Source organism: Epinephelus fuscoguttatus, linkage group LG6, assembly GCF_011397635.1.
Source record: "Epinephelus fuscoguttatus linkage group LG6, E.fuscoguttatus.final_Chr_v1".
In the NCBI taxonomy this organism is placed as follows: Eukaryota; Metazoa; Chordata; class Actinopteri; order Perciformes; family Serranidae; genus Epinephelus; species Epinephelus fuscoguttatus.
The window spans coordinates 22,498,525-22,520,165 of record NC_064757.1 but is presented as its reverse complement, the minus strand read 5'-3'; the positions used below and the strand labels follow the sequence as shown (position 1 = coordinate 22,520,165).

At 40.4% G+C, this 21,641-nt stretch overlaps 1 protein-coding gene across 2 annotated transcripts; it reads right to left on the bottom strand.

Annotated features, from left to right (window-relative positions):
- Positions 1–9,030: 9,030 nt before the first annotated feature.
- ankrd13a (ankyrin repeat domain 13A) lies at positions 9,031–20,406 on the bottom strand. Of its 2 annotated transcripts, none has more exons than XM_049577690.1 (16): positions 20,312–20,406; positions 19,802–19,976; positions 18,759–18,894; positions 18,303–18,427; positions 18,150–18,195; positions 17,664–17,807; positions 17,384–17,573; positions 14,905–14,971; positions 14,714–14,795; positions 12,876–12,937; positions 12,665–12,795; positions 12,384–12,541; positions 11,816–11,959; positions 11,553–11,713; positions 11,360–11,424; positions 9,031–11,203 (listed from the first exon to the last, which is right to left on the bottom strand). In XM_049577690.1, exons 2-16 carry the CDS (start codon positions 19,907–19,909, stop codon positions 11,005–11,007), a joined length of 1,818 nt encoding a protein of 605 aa, XP_049433647.1. In that variant the 5' UTR covers positions 19,910–19,976; positions 20,312–20,406; the 3' UTR covers positions 9,031–11,004. The 2 variants fall into 2 exon arrangements, with proteins under 2 accessions (XP_049433647.1, XP_049433646.1); XM_049577689.1 differs by having other exon boundaries at positions 20,221–20,370.
- Between the last annotated feature and the right edge of the window lie 1,235 nt (positions 20,407–21,641).

Below are 21,641 nucleotides of genomic sequence, written 5' to 3'. Positions count from 1 at the left end.
TAAAAAACAGCAATTAAAAAAATAATTGTGAACATAGCCAACATGCCAAACCTTATTCAGTGGGCTGTTCCTCCACTCAGTGGACAACATGCCATACAGCTTATATTCTTCACACCAAGTGCTCCTCTGATGTATTTTTGTGGCAGTTTGAACAGATATTGTGTATGAATTGTGTCAGATCTATAAGTCGAAACACGTTTTTGCTGAGGAGACAAAAAAGAGAGATTAAATGCAACCAAACCCAAATCAGTTTGCCAGTAAATTAAAGTCCCTCCTTTATTTTTGCAGATGCTGTATTTCATATTTATACAGTAGATCTGTAATATAGTGCTTGTATAGGACTTCACACCAGCTGCTGGATATATCTGCTGAAAATGTTCTGTTTTTCCCTTTTGTAATGGAGATAAGTGAGGCACTCAGACAAAGACCACATAAGCTCATTTTCAGAAAATATCTGTTGTTTAATTATTGGCATTATAGGAAGTAGAGGCTGGAGATACCGTACAAGTTGGACTATGTGCAACTTAATTGCTTCTTCATATTCAAAATGAACTTTTTGATCTTCATCTGATGCTTTCATTTAACTCCAGATAGCCTGTTTTGCCTTAATATGCCTAAATATTACACTGTATGTATAAAAATTGTAAAGCTTGTATTGATATTGTGCCTCTCCAATGTTTTCACTCTCTAATTTAAGACTGTTCAAATATTTTTTTGCAGAGCATAATATTGCTTGTGTCTTTGCCAAGTGTTAAACTTATATAAAAGCGCTTTACTTTATTTATATTCAGAGAATAATGTGTTGAGCAGGGTGATGATTGTCATGTGATATCCTTTTCAGCCTGGTTTATGTACCTGTCAGATGTGTATAAATTAATTATAGTACATATTTTTGCTTCTTTTCATTCCTGGGGGTTAAACATGAACAAACAAACCAAATGTCAGACAGTATTTAGTTAAATCCAGCCTATATTACAACAGGTAGTAGCAGAACACACGAGAGATTTGTTCTTGTGAATCTCCATATGGTGATCTTCATGTCTTTGTAATGGCTGTTGGCTGATGCTGCTCACCTCTATTAGATATTCTAATTAACAAGCTAATTTGCAATATCCAGAATCCATCAACATACAAGGGAAGAGAGCAGCCTCTACCTTCAAACACACACACAGGCACACACGCACACACACACACACACACACACACACACACACACACACACACACACACGGTAACATGATTCCCACTTTAGATCTTCATTTATTCAGGTTTTATTCCTGGATAAACACTTCCAGGACGACAGGTATGAACGTATACGAGACTAGAGAGTGGTTTGGAACGTATGATTCCTCATTGAGCTGCTGGTTGATGGACGTACAGATCAAAGCCCTTTTGTGTCACTGACTGCCATTGAAGTAGAAAACAGGCAAGCACAGCAGACACATAAAAGAGACACTGCCTAATAGATGGTTTCTTCTCTACCTGACATGAACAACACAGCTCAACTAACAGTATTTTAAGGAAGAAATGACTGATACTATACACGTAGCAGTGCGTCCAAGGATCCTGACAAAACAGAGAACAGAGGAGATAAAAAAAGAGTAAGTCTTTTTTTAATAGGGCTGCACAGTTAATCAAAATAACATTGAAATCACAGTCACAGCCAACAATTTCCAAACTGCAGGAGCTACAATTTTTTGAATGAAGGTACATTGTGTCCCAGCATTTCATTATAAATGAAGCACTGTGGTGCTACAGAGATGCCCCGGTCTACAAATCATATTCCATGTGAGGAAACATTCTTGTTTGGTACAAAGCCCAGCAAAAATCACATCATCAGTTTTTTATTTTTATTTTTATTTTTATTTTTATTTTTCAGTAAAAAGGAAATACAAAAATGACCATATCCACTAAAATCACAACTCATATCGCCATATAATTTCATTTTATTTCATTTTACTTTACATGATTTTGTTTTATTTTATCTTATTTTAATTTATTTATTTTGCGTATCATGCAGCTTTTTCACTTTTTTATACAGTTTGGTCTGTATACTAAAGCATTAATAACTATCAGGCGCAGTGGTGGAAGTATTCAGATATTTTACCAGAGCAAAAGTAGCAATACTACATCGTAACAATACTCTGTTACAAGTAAAAGTTCCTACAAAATGTTACTAATAAAATTACAAAAATATTGGCATCAAAATCCTACTTAAAGTACCACAAGTAAAAGTACTTATTATGCAGAATGGGCCCTTTCAGTATCCTATTAGATATTACTGACACTTTGATGTTGCAGTTGGTAAGGTGGGGCTAATTTTAAATACTTTATGTACTGCTGGGTAGCTTTTGATAATGTATCGTAAGTTATACGCTGATGTATATTCTGTATTCTACCACACAAGGTGCCACCTGCTCATTAGCTTTCACAAGCCTGATTACAACAATGGCACAGCCACTGGGAGTAAAGTGGGGTTCAGCATCTTGCTCAAGGACACTTCGACTAGCAGACCGCAAAGGCCAGGGATCCACCCACCAATGTACTGACTGCAGATGACTGCTTCTGAGCCACAGCTACAGGAGAAGTGATTGTTTCTAACTGTGCAGACTCCAGTTTATTTTGGGTGCCACCAGTGAAACAGACCTCTGCTACATGTGCAGCTGCAGATATTCCTGGATCTACAGATGAGAAAGTTATTTTGCATCCTGGTGATATGATTTCCACTGACACCACAGAGCAAAATCTGAATGTCTGGACAGATGCCTTTACAATAATTTTTTTTGCTTTAACCCTTTCAGTTGCATTCAGGAATATATCTGCATACAGGTCCTGAGTTGTGGATTTTGGCTGATAGTCTGTTACAGCACTAATGAGGGGCCAGTAGAGAGTACAGACCAGTCACAGAATGAGTAAATGAGTATGTGTGTGTGAAGTGTGTGTTTTTTCGCCACTGACCGGTTCAGATCACCAGTGCTATCTCTGTAAATAGCATGTTAACTTAGCCTTTCCCTTACCTCTGGGCTGTGTGATGTCACGAGCTTTGCTCCACTGTATCTGTAGCTCTCTCTACTCGTGGGACAGCCGTTTTCTTGAGGAAGAGGTGTTTCAGGATTGGATGTCTTCTCTTCTTTGGCTGGCAGTAGTCATCTTGGGAGAAGTGAGCACTGCAGACTCGATGGTCTGCAAGGCGCAGTGTCTGGAGAGGAGTGTTAGCATCCATTTGTAGTACAACTAGCCACAACTTCAGCATTTCGCCATCCGACAAAGGCAGCCTATGAAAGCTGTGTGGGGTGTTGCGTGACATCCTGTTCTTGCGTTCGGGAAAAAGGCCCGTTTATTTGAGCACTCCAAAAACTCCAGTAACACTCCAGGGGGTAGCACGTAAAAAACTCCGTCTCAAACTCTGACTCTTCTAGCGTAACATACACACTTCATACATACATACTCAGAGAGGGGGAGAGCGGCCCCGCCCTCCCCCTCTCTGCTCCAAAACTGACTGACAATTGACTCCAATCATTCACACTCACCACTGCCCCAGGGCCGCTACAATATGCTATCTACAGCGATAGCACTTTTATACGGGATGCATTTGCCCCCGTTACCGTTTTAGCTCGTTTCGCGCCTCAATACTGAACCAATTTTAGAACGAGTGGTACCCACGAATCATACGCACACATACACATGGGGAAATAGAGCCCAGGTTGAAAAATACCGAAGTTATCCTTTAATATCTCAGGGTGTATTTTTATGGCAATATTGGATCTTCGTGTAATCCTTGCATCAGTGGGCCCCTCAGCTCTGGAACTCCCTGCCTAAAGGATCACAGACATCGTGCTGTATAACCAAGCAGTAATAGTAGTAGAAATAGTCGTAGTAGTAGTTTTTGCTGGTTAACCCTTTTTCATTTCGATATCATGACATAAAATGACATAAACTGTAACAGAAGATTTGATCAATAGCACACACCACTGCAAAACACAGTGAAGATGCTCATCAGTTCCCACATGCAACTTGATAGGCTGTGAACAGTAGGGGGGAGCAAACTTACCTCAGCTTACTGCACACACAGAAAGATGGAGGTTATATTAGCCTCAACCAATCAATTAGGAACAAGACTAAGGGTCTACAGACATGGCTGTGGACATGAGTGGCCTCATTTGACTGAATATATCTAGGTTACTGATGTGTTAATAAATGACTTCAGTGTGCTGTTGTACAATCATTTAACTGGCATGATCTAATGACATTAACATATCAAGCACTTACACTGTGCTTATGCAATGCTCTCATACATGTTTAAATCCAATGATGAATCAACAGGGATGTACAAACAGAAGACGACAGTCAGACTTAACAATACGCTTATAACTAAAGAGTGCATTTCGTTATTGAGCTTATCTAGTGTCCATTCTTGCTCACTCAGGTCACAGCATAAAGAAATCAGTTTAAATGCCTTTGGATCATCTGTTAAAACAGGATCTTTGAGTTCATGCTGTAATGAAATGTTTTCTTGTTTGACTAATTTATCTAGGAAGCCTCCACTTTGGATTTCAGGCCACCGTGAGTGACATTTCCTACCCCTCATTAAGCTTCTCTGGCATATAATTAAGAGTCATAAGTGTTTGTAGTGGTGTGCACTCTTAAGTTCTATAGAGGATAAAGGTAAAGGCCATATACATCAGTCATGCAGAGTAATTATATAAGGATATATAGCCACCAGCAGCTTGACCTTTATGTTTATTCTTCATTGCTCTTTGACATTTCAGAAATGGGGGAATGTGGTGGAGGTCTCACACTTGTTTGATGGTTTCCAGTAAGAGAAGAGATTTTATACACTTTGTGTTTCCAGAGTCAAATTACAAGAAAACACCTGGAGCTTTGAGGAGCCTGCAGTGCAGCAGACAAGGCTGCGGACTGGCCTGGGCAATTTACTTCAGCAGCTGCAGTGTGATTATTAATCTGCAACAGGTGAAATGATTAATCAGTTGTTTTCAAATGAGTATATTCCTGTTTTCAGTCCTCTCTAATCATGAACTTAATATCTCTGGGGTTTCAGTTGCTGGTTGGACGAAACAAGCAGTTTTAGGGAAAGAAACTGTGATGTTCATTTTGTGACATTTTATATACTCAACAATTAATTGACTAATATAGACAGTAGTTGCAGCCTTTCAACCAGTAATCAAACATGAGCAACCCTATTTATATTGTCAACAGGGTTACAATCAACAGTTATTTTCATTAATGTTTATTTCTCCATTATTTCCTGAAGTAACTGATTAATTATTTGATTCACAAAATGTCAAAAATGTCACAAGAACCATTTCCACAGCCAAAGCTGATGCCTTCATATTATTGTTTTTGCCCGACCAACAGTCCCAAATCCCCAAATTTACTATTGTAAATATAACTATCATAATGAGCATAGAAATATAGCAAATAGTCACATTTATAAAGTCAGAATCGGTGAATTTCTACACTTAAAAAATGGTATAATTTATTTAACAGGTCTCTAATTTCAGAATAATTTCCAAGGGAGTGTCCTGGAAATAAATATATACCATAAAACTACAATTAAACTTGTAGTCCCTTTTACTAGGCCCATGTGGCTACTCATTTTGACAAATGAACGCCTGTCTCAATTAGACACATGGTCTGGTTGCCAAGCAGTTCTTTTATTTAATAGAAGCTCTTCGGATGCATAAACCCGGATGTTGGCTACCTAAAATGATGTGTCCACTCCTTGATTACCCTGTAAGTTATTCATATTCCTTTAGTCCGTAAGCATCCTCAGATCAAAAGAATCAAAAGGGTTTTTCATAGAAATTAATCCAAGATGTGTGTATTGTTTTAGCAAGATAAAGTGGTGTTGTCTCGGTATGCAACACCACTTTCACTCTAATGCTGTCTGCTGTAGCTAGATCAAATGAATGATTATAACTGACATTATTATCATTATTATCTGAAGCCTTATTTTTGTACGAGTAATATTCATACTTGTTTAAATAAACAATTTGATTGTATTTCCTGATCTTTGCTGAGAGAGAGTTTTGTGCGAAAGAAATTAAAGGCCTGTCCCAAATATAGGCCTGTTGATTTCAGTGATGTAAGCAAATAATAGCCCAAAATTTTATGGTAATTTGGTACTGATTATGGGGTAACTGCTACTTTAAACCAGGGAGTCAGTATGCCAGCTGAAGATGTAAAGAAAAAAAAAAAAGAAATATATGAACAAGCAAAAACACATTTCAGCATTCATAAATTCAATAATTCATAAAGAATAAAAATTCCAATAATAAATACATATATATTTGTTTTCATTTGTTTTTTGTATTTACCTTTCATTTATCTTTTTTTATTATTAATTTGTTGATTATGATTTCCACGGTATCACTGACTGGTAAAATGACGCATCTCCAAAAATAATTTAATCTCTTATCAAAAAATTGACCAATTAACTTTCTACCAAGTGACGTACGGATGAATCACCTAGTTTCAGGTCTAACAGTGAGCACAAACTACAGCGGCTTTAGGACCCAGATCCTACAGCGGAAGGAGGAACGCCTCACTGTCACCACCACCACCATCATCATCATCCTCCAGCCTCCACCGCTATGATGCTGCATCTCATCCCTCCAGCTGTAATAATGTGTTTAAGTGTGATAGTGAACGGACAATCCGAGGACTCCAAACTGACCGACAGACCTTATGTTGTTTTACAGAAACAGAATTTAGGTAAGACTTGATGTCAGACTGTGGACACTGATGATGAAGGCCTATCAGAGGCAGTGATGCTGACAGAAAGGCTCCTCTGAGGTCTTTGTACACCCCAAATTTATCTTTCTGTCTGTATTCTACAGTGGCAACAACTTCCTAATGACATAAGTGGTTTAAAACCAGTAATGCCAGTTAATCCAGCATCTTAGACAGCCTGTTTATCTGTTGTTATTGTCAGTGATCGGTTTGTTGTTGTTGTCCTCGCAGTCACGCTGGGGAGTGTCCTCGCAGTGCTGCTGGTGCTCATGATCATCATGGCTGTCTGTGTCTACAAACCGCTGTCTCGGCGGTGAACGTGGCCCCAAACTGTGAGGAGATAAAGACCAAGAGACAGACCTACTGTCGGCCCGGTGCACCGAGCACCGAGCAGCTGTGCGCCGGTGCTACAACCACCACCACCGTCCCGAGCTGTGGCACCACAGCTAGCTGCCAACACCCACACTGCACAATGAGATACTACCTTTGGTTTCACTTCTCATGAAATCAAGTTGTTGAAGAGTCACTGTATGTTTGGATGCATCAGACTATTACACCTGTTTTAATATGCTGTATTCTCTTTCTTTCTTCTTCTTTTTTTTTTAAATGACTACTCCCAATACTCTGGGCTTTTAGATATACTACATGTGCCATAGTTTATTTATTTTTATTTATTAATGTGGACTACACATTTTATTAAGTAAATGCAGTAATTAGATGCAGTTTATTTACTTTTATGGCACTTACTGAAGGGAAATTTGGTCTATACGCCTGGACTTTTGCAGCCATTAAATGAATCTGAATTGTCATTGCTTACAATGGCATGCAAAAGTCGGGCACTCCTGGTCACAGTTTCTTTTAATGTGAATAGTTAAGTGATTAGAAGATATACTGATCTCCAAAAGGCACAAACTTAAAGCCTGAACATGCTAGATTATTATTTTTGTTTTGTTTAGAGTGAAAAAGGGGAAAGGAGCACCATGCAAAAGTCTGGGCACTCCACATTGAGCTCTCTGACAGCTAATTGGCTTGTCAGCACTCAAATTTCAAAGCTTTAGAAATATTCAGACTCCTGAAACCTTTTCCTGTCACTCAGCAGCCATGGGCTCCTCTAAACAGCTGCCCAACACTCTGAAAACTAAAATAATTGATGCCCACAAAGCAGGAGAAGGATATAAGACCATCGCAAAGCGTTTCGAGGTACCTGTGTCCTCAGTCCGCAATATAGTTAAGAAATGGCAGTTAACAGGAAGTATAGAGGTCAAGTTTAGGTCTGGACGACCAAGTAAACTTTCCAAAAGAGCTGCTCGTAGGATTGCTAGAAAGGCACATCAGAATCCTTGTTTGACCGCAAAAGACTTGCAGAAAGATTTAGCAGACTCTGGAGTGGTGGTGCACTGTTCTACTGTGCAGCGCTACCTGCACAAATATGACTTTAATGGAAGACTCATAAGAAGAAAAAACAAGACACATAAGTCAGCATCAGAAGATTGCAAAGGAACATCTGAACAAGCCGTATGCTTTTTGGAAGCAAGTCCTGTGGAGTGATAACATTAAAATATAAATTTTTGGATGCACTGAGCAATGGATCGATCATGCTTTGGGCTTGTGTTGCAGCCAGCGGTAGGGGGAATATTTAACAGGTAGAGGGAAAAATGGATTCAGTTAAATTCCAGCAAATTGTGGAGGCAAACATCACAGCATCTGTAAAAAAAAAAAAAAGCTGAAGATGAAGAGAGGACAATAATCCTGAACACATCTCAATCCACAATGGACTAATATATAGGAAATGTGCTAATAGGAAATGGAGTTCTGCAACCATAAAACTGTCAACTGTGTGATTACAAAGTGAGAAGGCTTCTGTGCAGATTAAACCAAGCGACACAAGAAATAACTCAGATTGTCTCCCTTAAATGTCACAATCTGCTCAACCTCCTGAAATAAAACTGAGTCTGGATCATCATTTTGTTCTGTGACTGATTAGTCAGATGATGAAGATGAAGGAGATCCTGCTCTGTAACTGATTTATGATGAAGATGCTGTAATTATGAACTGCCAACAGAGAACGAGGCTGATTGTACTAAAACTAATGCATAATAAAATCAGATAGAGGCAGTCATCAGTATATCAATTTAATCTTTAATTAAAATTTAGACAGTGAAATCTGCTAGGTCTGCAATATTAATCAAAATAGTATAAAAATCTCAATATGGGGTGTTCTCAATAAATGAGGTGATCAACTGTGTTTTGTGAATAAAGCACATGAACAAAGTCAGGTTTAGTCCTCATGGAAATAAAGTGCTTTTATTTTAGAAACAACATTTTGAAATTGACACATTTTCTTAAAATTTTAACATATTAAAAAAACAACAACTTTGCAGCTGGAACGGTGCATTACAAAGACCTGCGTTACATTAACAAAGCTAGCCTTTTTAAAGTCAACTGTTCAGCAGTTTGGAAACTTGATCGTTACACAATAAGTAGTTCTTCGGCCTCTGAAAGTGAGACGCAGCTACGCAGAGAGACCTTTGATAAGTGGTTGGTAGTCAGTGAAGTCAACTATAGTGGTTAATGCATGTTACTCAGCATCACCCTGGCACAACTGAAACCTCTTAATTGTGTTTTTAAGTTACAAAATTTAAAAAAAAAAAAAAATCTGTTCAAAAGTTTTAGTCTAAGTGGCACCGCATTAAATCTTCTCCACCTCTTGTCCCCACCCAGCGTTGACAGAGCAAAGCAATCCCTTGGCACATGCTGATGAAACTAATCCTACATATGGCGGACATGCTTGATCTTAAGAGTCTGTGCTGTCTTTTCTTCTGCTCAGAGGTCAAGAGTTGTTCGTGGCTACAAAAGGCTGACAGACTGCCTTTAGGAATCTGAATAATCTCCACAGCATCGGTTTGTGTGACTGCATTTAAATGGCATGACGGCTGTAAATCCACAGACAGACTGGTCTCTGCCACTGCGTTTCTGAACTGAGGTGATGATGCTCGAAGCTGCTTATTGACAGTTAACAAAAATACGTCCTGTCTCACCATGAAATATGAGAAAATGTTCCATAAAAAAAAAAATCCGTCCAGGAAAGTTAAACCCCCATCATGTTGCAGCAAATATACTACGTTACCATGCAGCTGATTTAAGGTTACTCTCACAGCAACATGCTTCTGTTTACCCATCTGTAGAGTGTACATTCACAAAGTACAAGAAAGTGGACTTATGAACCTATGACTCAATTAACTCAGTGTTCTGAATTAATATTGATATGGCAGATATGCATGAGTGATATTATTTTGCACCGGAAAACATTTACCAGGCTACAATTTCTGATAGATTCACAAATTTCAAAGTGAAGGGAAAATGTGTAAAACTGGAACCCTGAGATGTCCGTTATTCAGTGAGCCCATGGTCCTTAACAAAGTGACTGTAGGAAGACTTTGCAGTGAAATCACTCAAATATGTCCCTTTAGGTCCACAGCACTGGTGGCTTTCTATGCTAGGCTCATTCTACCCATCTAAAAAAAGTATAACTGAGGCGAAAGGTACCAAGACTACAACAACATAAGAAAGTAAATAAAACAAAAACAACAGTGCTCTGGACCTTAAAGGTAATTTTGCTATTTGTCAACCTGGTCCCAATTCTCCCGTTTGTGTCTATGTGACCAGTGGGAAAAACACCACTGCCGCCAGCTGCAGTGGTGTTGCTCAATACTGGACCAGTGTCAAAAAGTGTTGCTCCATTAGTCACTGAAATACAAACCATAAGCAAACAGGGCTCAGATTTAAAAATATCAAAGTTTCCCTTCCACATATGAGTTGTCGCACTGTATGAAGTCACCTTGAGCAGTCATTCTGTTCAAAGGACCTTAATTACACTGATTTGACCCCACTCTGGACAACAATGTGATCAACACACGTGGGTTGCTGCTGCTGTGACTGATTTGGATAGAAAATAAATAAAAAGGTAGAACCGACCCAAAATTATCTGAAACAGTCCATGAACTAAGCTCAAGGATGGAGACACACTATGCTGAGATAGAAATATATATAAACGAGTATGCTTTTACCAAAAATACCTTTTGGAAAATATCGGATGGCGAGAGTCTGATATTGCCTGTGCAAGAATGATCTGCTATAGAAAGAAATCTGCGGTTGCATAGATGACTAGAGTGGTTAGGAAGGAAAACTTGAGGTGTGGTGGTTGCTTCTGGATCTGGAAAAAGTTGTATTATTATTTCCCTCTTATTCCTTTTACTTCTCAGTGAGAGATAGCTGCAAGATCCTCTCCAGCTCCTCCTCCTCCTGCTTCCTCAACCTGTCCTCCTCCTCCTGGGCCCGGGCAGAGAGCTCCATGGCCAAGCGGAGCTCTGAGTCGGGGCTTGACGCAGAGGGGGAGCTGACAGAGCTGGGGGTGTCTCCATATTCCACTAGCACCCCCTCTGGGATACTCCTAGAATGACATTATGGAGAGAAAGTGAGATCCAGCTCTGTTCTGTGACTTGACACAGACAAGAGGTGAACAGATATATCATCTAATTCCCTGTAGGACATGCACATAGCAACACAGTTCCTTTTACCACATGTCATTTTCCACCTGTGTTCCTACCTGTCACTCTGGCTACTGGGCATTACATCAGTAAATTCCCCATCAGCGTCTTCCCAAATCCCCTCCTGCAACAACACAAGCATCCGGAACATTTAAAGGATGCACCAAGTTGCAAGGACAGCAAGGGAAGATGCAAGAACAGATCTGTGTGTGTTGGAATTTTGCAAGAGAGCTGAGTGATGGTTGTTCTGACCTGGCCCGGCACTCTGCGAGACTCCAGGAGACTCTGATGGATGGCGTACTGCAAAAGCTCCTCGTCGTTGTTGGACATGGGTGTGTGTCTGCTGCCTCCTCTGCGGTGGTAACTGCCGGGCACTTCAAACACTGAAGGACACACCTGAAACACAGGCAGTGCTGGACGGACAAAAACAAGAAGAAAAGCGGTTTAGGAATCACAGATATGTAAATATCTTTAAACACTGTCACATTCAGGACTTAAAGTGGCTGCATTCCTACCTGCAGCTTCTTCATCTTCTCCTGAAGATGTTGGTGTGGCTGCTGGCGTTGCTGCTGGCGTTGATTTCGCCTCCTCTTCGGTACTACATTTATTGACATTACCAAATGTAATCCTGGCATTCAGCACATGAAACAGGGGAATCTCTGCAACAAAGGAAGACTCAACAGATTAGATACAAAAACAGACTTCAGAGGGGGAATGGGACTAGAGACTAGTGCTGTGTCTCAATTTGGATCCTGCTGTTAGCACACTGTGTACACTTTGTTCACCGGAGAAACCGCAACTGCTGCAGCTTCCTCAGCCCCCATTTTTACAAGTTTGGTGATCCCTCCCGCAGCTGCTACGTAGCCAAGATGGCAACCATTGAGGGTGAGATGTATCTAGCATTCCACACTCTACTTTTTTACCATTATGAGTACACCATCTGGGTACTTACACAGCACGGCATTTGCCAAACTTGTTGATCTGAACACATTATGCACTCAAAAAAGCATGTGTCTGTACAGAAGAATGCAAATTGGGACACGTGTCCTTCCTTAAAGTGTAGTTTCTAGGAATGTCATTTACCTATTTTAACAGGGAACCCAGGAGGAAACTTCAGAGTTACGAAGTCCCGTAGCCGTGCAAAATGGGAACTGGTCCGAGCCATGAGGTCAATAATGGGGGTCACCTGCTCCACCAGGGACAGAGGATGTTCCTCACTCATCCACAGTGTACCTTTGAACCTGCGTGAGACAAGATTAATGCAAAATGCTGTTCAAATATGCACACTACTTAATTTATTGATGTAGCTAACACAAGGCAGTGGGAAAAAAGTATGATGTCTCTGTGGCCATAAAGTTTCTTACTTCTGTGTTCGAATGCTTAGTTCAATGGGTCGGCCGATGTCTCTGTTCCCCAGATCAAAGTCAGGATCAAAGTATTCCTCAGGAGTTATGGCAGTGGGATTGGTGGCAGTTGCATACTCAAGAGTCAGATCCTATAAAGTTGAGCACTCGTATCAAATCAGCTACCAACAGAACACACAACTTCAATGCAATAAATGAAAGCATGTCTTACCCCTTGTGCACTTATGTGCTGCTCCACAGTCCCAAGCAGAGACTCCAAGATGTTCCTTTCACCTTTGAACAAAGTTGAACTTCAGTACTCTTGTTCAGTTTCCGGAAAATGTAGCTTTGATATTCTTTTGGACAAAAACTACCATTTACATTATACAGTGGTGGAAAAAATTTTTCGGACACCCCATGCATTTGTGAAATATTGCATTAAGAATCACTCTTAGGTCTTCAACTGCAATTTCTTTTAGTACAGTCACAGCCAAAATACTAAATAAATCCTAAAAAAACCATTAAAAACTTAAAATTGATTGGTTCCATAAAAATACATAAGAAATTTTGAGTACTGGGTCATTTTGGTACCAGTGATGAAGGTCGTTCTTTTTATTAAAAGACACAATTTTTGTTGCCAAGCTTCGTGTCTACATAAAGCCAGCACATTTGAAAGTTCTTCAGACACAAAAATGGCTAAAACAAGGAACCTAACGCAGGAAACACGCCTGAAGATAAAGATTCTCAGCCAGGAAGGGTACAGCTGCCGCCAGATAGCCGCCAGATGCAGTCCTTCAGCAGTTGGATGCACTCTGCAGAAATACAGACAAACCAACAGCTTGGAAGACAAACCAAGCTCTGGGCGTCCAAAGGTTTCTTCAGCAAGAAATGACCGCATCCTGATCCGCATGTGCAGGCAAAACCGCCGAATGTCATCACAGGAGCTTCAGCAGCAGTGGTCAAACCAAACTGGTGTCCAGTGTTCCACCCGCACTGTACGTGGCTGACTTTTAGATCATGGCTTAAGGTCCTACAAGGCTATCAAGAAGCCCCTGATCAATGAGAGACAGAGGTTAGCCCGGCGTCGTTGGGCCCCACACAAGAACTGGACAGCCAGGAATTGGAAGAAGATTTTGTGGTCAGATGAGTCCAGTTTCCAGCTTTATCTTCCTCCTACTAATGTGAGGTGCATGAAGGCCAGGCGAAGCAGTATCTCCAGCATGTACAGTACCTACTGTCAAGCATGGTGGAGGCAGTATCATGGTTTGGGGATGCACGAGTGCTGCTGGTGTTGGTCATCTCACTGTCTGTGATGGCACATTGAACTCTACCAAGTATGGTTCCATTCTCGAAACCCACATGCTCCCTTCTGCGCGTGCACTGTTCCGTCGAGGTAAAAACTGGATGTTTCAACAAGATAATGCCCCTTGCCACACATCCAAGGCCAGTAGAACTTGGCTGCAGGAGCACAGTATCCAGGTCTTAGAGTGGCCAGCTCAATCCCCGGACATGAGCCCTATTGAAAATCTGTGGTGGATTATCAAAAGGTCTGTTTCAAAGCATAAACCAAAGAATTTAGAAGAATTAAAAGCAGTAATTCAAGAAGAATGGGACAAGATTACCCCTCAACAGTGTGAAAGGCTCGTGGGGAACATGCCAGCCAGGATTAGAGCTCTACTACGTGCCAATGGCAGGACTACTAAATATTAATTTGATGATGTGATGGTTTATTTATTTTTTGTTCAGTTTTGAACACATTCTCTGTTATTTGTTGACTTTGATACTGACAATGTTGAGAACTGACATATTGAAACTGTCAAGAATTTAGTTTTGTTAGTTTTTCTTGTAATCAATTAACAAAAAAATATAATTTGTATTTGTTTGTATCTGTCTAATGCAGCCACACCTTTTGAAACACAAAAAAGATTTTTCCACAAATATTTCATGATAATAATTGAGATTGTGTAAAACTTTAAGGGTGTCCGAAAACTTTTTTCTACCACTGTATATGCACATGCTGAAAATATACACAGCGAAGAAGAGAATATATGAGGAATATTTTCCACCTACTTTTTATCCGGGCTTTCTCTTCATCTGTAAGATGTTCTGTCCTTGTCCTGATTACCACATTTACATTGTTCACACTGAAAACCTGTGGAAAATACCAGAATCTAACGTCAGGATCTAGTATGAATGGGCTCCACAGTTTTAAGTGGCACTACTCTTTAGTTGTAATTAAAAGAAAAAGTATAAAACTGAACCTTTGCTTCAAATCCATTGATGACTTCAGTTTTGTCTGCTCTCCAGCCCCAAATCCCAGACTTGTTCCTGAGAGAAAGAAAAAAAAGACAGCCGTAACTTCTGGAAACTCCGTCATCACTACAGGTATAATCCACCATCATCCTTTAGTGTGGTATAACTTTTACAACACAATGTATACAATACAACATAAACTATAGATATGAGATATTTTAAGTAGCCTGTTAATGGATTTAAATCATTTGCACTTATCCGTGATTGTTCTCTCAGTTTTGAGGCTTTAGCATGTTGCAGTTGAATTTTTGTTTATAAATAAGATATGCTCCTCATGGCCTGAGTTAACTATTTTAAGATGTTCTCTCATCAATATGTTGAGCAGGAGAAGCTTAACAACATTACAGATGCCTCGGTTCCATTCAGCTGCTCTAACAAGCAGCTGAGCCACAATACAGAGGAACAAGGCTGCAGTGCTGAACACCTATACGCAATCCAGCCATCACAAATGTCACTAGTTACACCTGTGTTTTTCAAAGTAGCCACTGTAAGAAGGGCCTATTATTCCTGAATACTATAATCACGGTTGTGTGTCAACTGTCGCCTGTGTTTGAGGACATTGTGTAGATGAAGAGTAGCGAGATAATAAAAAGACAATATCTTGCCTCAAGCTAACTGCACGATGTATAACTAACACGCCTATTTAAATTTGTGTGCACCCCCACAGCACTCAGGTGAGGTCGGGGCTTTATAAAAAGGTGCTGGCAGAAAAAACACAAATATAGTTAAAGGGCCAGTGTGTAAAATGGGTTGAAAACCGTTGAAAACAGTGACATCAGTGGTCAAATTCTAGATTGCAGGGCTCACTCGCTCACCCCTCCCGTCGGGTAAATGACGGTGGCCTCGTAGGGACAAAAAGCCTTGCGCAGACACGAGTTTTTCAGGAGTAGGTCTATCTAGCGACGAGGTGAATGTTTATTTAGAAATCTAAGCCATGTTACGATATTGTAATGAATCCCTCATGAGCAGGAGACTAGAGTAGCGTTCGGGAAAAAGGCCAGTTTATTTGAGCACTCCAAAAACTCGGCAACACTGGGGGAAGGGGGAGGGGTTAAAAGACTCCGTCCCAAACTCTGACTCTTCTAGCGTAACACACACACTCCATACACACATTCTCATTTACAATACCAAGTGGGGACCCCCTCCCCTCTCTGCTCCACCAATCTCCAGCCCGCACACTGACTGACAGCATAGCCAGTAAACAGAGCTCAGCTGTTTATTTAGCCTAGCAATATCTCTGGACTATAGTAGCTGCAATGGACGACTTTGAACGCGATTTTGAAGAGTTTCTTGTAGCGGACACAGACCCAGAGCCATACCTGTTTGAGCCGGAGCACACAGATGAGGAACTTGGATGCTGAGTGGGCGAGACGAGAGGCTGAATCCTCCGCTCCCATTTTGCTGCACAGAATGGGATTCGGTGCTACTGCTACCATCGCTGGGGAGATATATCACCAGGAGGAAAAGCGCCACAGAGAGTGCATCACAAGGAGTGAAGTTGCGCCTTCTTTTCCTCACAGATGACGGTTCGGGTTCATTCTCTCCTGTTGCGTGGTAAGTGTGGTCCATTCGCAAACTTTATAACTAAAAAAACTTTTCACTACTCTCTCTCGACGAACTACTAACACTCTCTGCTGTTTCTTCCTCCTTCTTCCTTCCTTCTGCTGTCTTCGTTGGTTTATTTATACACACGAAACGCGTTCTCTGGCTAGCTGGATTGTCTGCTCGGTCTGCCATACATACATGGCGGCGCAAGATGGCGACCTCTCTAAAGCAAGGCCCTTGCTATATATATATATAAATATAAAAAAGCATAATTATAAGGCTACGAAAACCAAACAAGCGATAGCGATTATACACTTATATAAACATATTAATGGGTAGAATATTCAGATTCAGATTCAGGTTTGACAATAAACCATGCCAAATATTACACACTGGCCCTTTAAGTGAAAGGACAAACATGAGTGACTCTGGGGTTGGCGTTTACTTTCACTTTCACTAGCGAGTGTGTTTACAAACAGAAACCAACAATCCAACATGGTATACCTTTAAACTTTGATCCAATACTAATATAAGAAAATGAAACTTGAAACCTCTTTTGATACAACGGTAAAAACAAAAAACACCCTTGGCACTTGAAATAAGATATATTTTTTCTTTTTTTTTTTTTATTAACATTCTGCACACTATGCTGGTAAAGACAATACCTACCAACACATTTGTAATAAAGTTAATAGTAATTACAACTTGGGATTGAAAATCTAATTGTAATTTTTTATAGCATTCATACTTTTAATACTATCAAGTGTATAATTAACAGAGACTGTATCTTTTAAACATGTGGTATCACAAAAGGATTGATTCTTTTGATAACCCTTAGATGTATTCATGTTGTGAGAAAACAGAAAAAGATGTGACTCCTACCTCTCAAAAGCAATATCCTTGGTGTCCAAGTAGGTGTTGACAATAGGAGTGGTTAACCTTTTGGCAACTTCCTGTTCGGCTGGCTGCATTGACTCAAGCGTGACGTCCTCCATTTCTTGAGATATGTTGAAGCGTTCAGTGTCCACAACTTCATCGTCGTGGTTCACCTCCATCAACTCTGCACATGAATCTGTAAAAATAAACCAGGGTTAGACTTCAATCATTTAGTAGAAGTCAAAGAGAGCACTGTTTGTGTGTGTGGGAGAGTTAAGGCACACACCATCTCCTCTGAAGATGTAGCTTCTGCGCCCCCTGATCCAAGTCATGTTTTCAAAGCCTAGGAGAGTGGCATCCACTCGCAGGCTGGCGCCACTTTTCCAAATGCGGCAAACATCACTTGGACAGACCCGGGACAGAAGAGGGACTGTGAAGCAACAGCATATGAATGTCCCACACATGGAAAACAATGTCACTCATTACTAAACCAAAACAAATGCTTCTCCCACCAAGAGGCTGGTATGTAGTTTTTCCTGTATGACCTGATGAAACCTCTAAGATGGCCAAGATTACGGTGTTTTGTGTGGATATTTAATTGCAGAGTGCAGCATTCAAAAACACTTGTAGATACTTTATTCTTTTGCGTACACAGTGCCGATAACCACACTGTGTTACATGAAAAGGTTGCTATGCAAACACAGTCTACTTTACTTACACACACACACACACACACACACACACACACACACACACACACAAAAGAACTTACTCCAACTGGTGAATTCCCACTTCATTTCCATATAGAAGTCTGGAGACTACAGATGAAAACATAGACAGGGCAGTTATATCCTTTGCTGGTAAATGTTTCCGGGCACACGTACAGATGGATGAAATGACAACGGGAAAATGTATAAAGTAAAACCTCTCGGATCTTTGACAGCAGCTCAGGCACTCCTCCCAGAGCAGTGGAGGCTTTGAGGTAGTCTCTGCGTTGAAGCACTAACTGAACCATCTCTGGATCTCCGGTGCTGACTGCCTCCTGCAGCACTACACAGAGACAGACAAGTATAGTATAAACAAACCACTAAACCTTTTAAGGTAACAGCATCTGTTCCCCAGGAGTAGCAACTATCCATTAAAAAACCTCAACAATGACAGTAATAACCAAGGAAAGTGAGAATGTTCCAGAGGAGTGGATATATTGACTTTTACCAGAAACCCCATTAACAGCAGACAGTGTGTAGGTTAATGTGAGAAGGGCTCTAAGTGATCAGACAACCCACAGATCATCAAAAAGCATATATACAAGACAAGTGACGGAAACAGTCCTGATATAACAGCATTATTTCTCTGTTATGTAGACAGTTTTATAACTAACCTGTCCAATTCATGCTATTTTCTTTAGTCACTGAAGCACCATGTCTCAGAAGGACTCTTACGGACTCCAGGTGCCCAAGCGACACAGCCAGGTGCAGAGGTGTCCGACCTCTGGGATCCACAGCCTCAATGTCATTCTGAGAAAATCAAGGAGAGTCCAACACATTAGTTAGACTGAATACAGCAGTATTGACATGACAACCTGTGACATTAACAAAGAAGCATGCTGGCCTTGTAATATTTCTTGACTTATAACCGAGGGCCTTCATATTATACCTCATAGAGGCATTTTACAGCTTTAAATTGAGGTCATCACTTGTAATGATATAGACCTGCAGTAATCAGTGCACTGATGAGACTGAGCATCATGTCTGGTCCCATACTGTATGAGTCATGAGGAAAATGTGTTATTGATCGGCACTGCTGGGTACTGGTGACAATTATAGAGACGGGATCATAGCAATTATATTTCTAACTGAGATGATTTACTGCGAGGAAACACACAGCAAGATTAGACATACTTTTGATAAATTAGTGATATTTAGAGATAACTTGTTAGATTAGTCATCTGCATGTTTGACAGGAATGACGCTGTGGAGATGATAAGACATAATCACCACTCTAAACTCGTTATAATAATAAAAATAGCACAATGCATGACAGTCTGTGAACGGTCAGGTAATACACCACAAATGAATGCATGTATTTGGCAAAGCAGATCCTATATTATCATATGTAGTGTGATAGTGTTTTTGAGTAACCCAGTGAAATGGGTTAGTAGCCTAAATTAACAGCTGGAAACAGGCTTGCAATTTGTAGTTGAATGCATTTATTAAAGTAAACTTTTAAACCTGTTGATCGGTGAAGCTATCTCCTCAAACACATTTCAAACGTTATCTGTGTGCAGCACAGCGAAGCATCTGTCAACACGACTGGCCTACTTTTACTGGGTGGCTACGGATGATTTAACAGCTCAGTCCTGGCTTCATCTTGCTAGCGAGCATTGGTGTGAAGGTCTAAAAAGATTTTCCGTGTTTCACCAACCTCTGGTAACGTTATTTGTTCCTCCAGCGTCCTGTAGTCATTCTCCCACACTGCGGCATGCAAGGGAAACTTCCCTCGGAGGTCTTCGCTAACGTTAGCCGTGGACATCTTCCTCTTTATGGAGCCGCTCAGTGCAACGTTAGCCTGCTTCTAATAATTACAGCCATGGGGAAAACTGCGAAGGCCACACGCTAGTTATGACAAAATTCACGACGTATATGAGCCATGCGCTTAATATGTGACAAAAACAACGTCGAAATATCGAAACCGGTGTCCAACTTTTCACCAAGCCTTCCCCTAAATAAAAACTTTTGAACAAGGAAGTGCCAGGAGCAGTGCTCAATGATGACAGGGGTGTCCTATATAGAAATGGACTCACTGTCTACTTAATACAGTCAAATTAAAACAACTTTCCTTACCTTTTACAAACGGAACTCAATTAAAGTGTAAAAACAATCATTTCGTTGGTAAATACACGACATAAACATGCTTTTTATAGAAACACATCACCTTTTAAAAATAATAGTCACTTCCAGTTGGGCGGAACCATTCAACATGTCCGCATGGGGGTGGCCAAACATTCAACCAGAAGTATTTACGTCATTCCGTGTCACACTTTTATGCATTAGATACGTTAAATAACTGAAATTAACGCATTATTGTCCAGCAAAAATACCACGGCAATTACTGTAAATGTTGCGTTCAGACAGTAAATTGATATCACGCCTATAGGGTCGAAATGAGATCGTCGCCTTCACGTTTCAGCGAGGGGGAGGGACTGAGAGGTTGAAAATCTGAGACTTTACCGCCAGCGTACACAGGTAATAGCACATAACCTGTGGCGGGTTGCTCTATTAAAGGAATAGTTCGGATTTTTTTGAAGTGGGGTTGGATGGGGTACTTATCCATAGTGCATCACCTTCAACGGTTGTCAGTCACTACACCCTCAGTTTGGAGGAGCAGGCTGGAATTTCGACACGAAAGCTAATTGATGTACCGTCGTAGATGGGGGGCCAGCAACAAAACATAGTTTAACTTAGCCACCTAAAAAAAGTCCCACCAAAAATAAAAATATATTATATATTTTGAACCTTTTTATTTTATAGGCCAATGGAATTTTTTTTTTTTTTTTATCACAAATGCAAATGGACTAAAATGATGCCACATATAGCCTACAGCAGCTGTCATGAAGGGGAAAATTAGCAACAGAGATAAAAATTGTTTATGTACGAGGCTGTAGGCTACACGTTTATTTCTGCTGTAAAGTTGGAAATGTTAACTTGCAGCATGACAAGAGCTAGGGCCCATGTTTTCTTCCTGTCAGCTGATGTCATTCACTTGGACTGCAAAACATTCTTATGTTGTGTTCACAATGGACGTGAATGAAACAATTTGCGCAAGGGAATTACATATAAAGTCAATGTAAAGATGCAATTAGACGTAAATTCCCACCAGGCAGAGCCATGGAGGCAAACAATACAATGCGAATGATGCGAAATACGCAAATATGCAAAGAAGCAGTGCGAGTGAAGTGAGTAATGCATTCTTGTATCATACACGTATTCTTGAGAGTTGAAAAATCTAAACTCCAGCGACCACTTTGCGACACAATAGCCAATCAGCATTGGGACCCTCTGGAGACGTATGACACTGAGGACGTACTGGAGGAAGTTCATTTATCAGTTCAGCGATTTCACGCATGTCTGGCACAAGTTATTCGTGCATTTGAAGCGAGTCAACACAAAATATTCTAGCATTTAAACTCACGCAGGTATTGCAATACGGATTATGGCATCACTTTTGGTGTTAACACAACATAACAAGAAATACAAAAGAACCA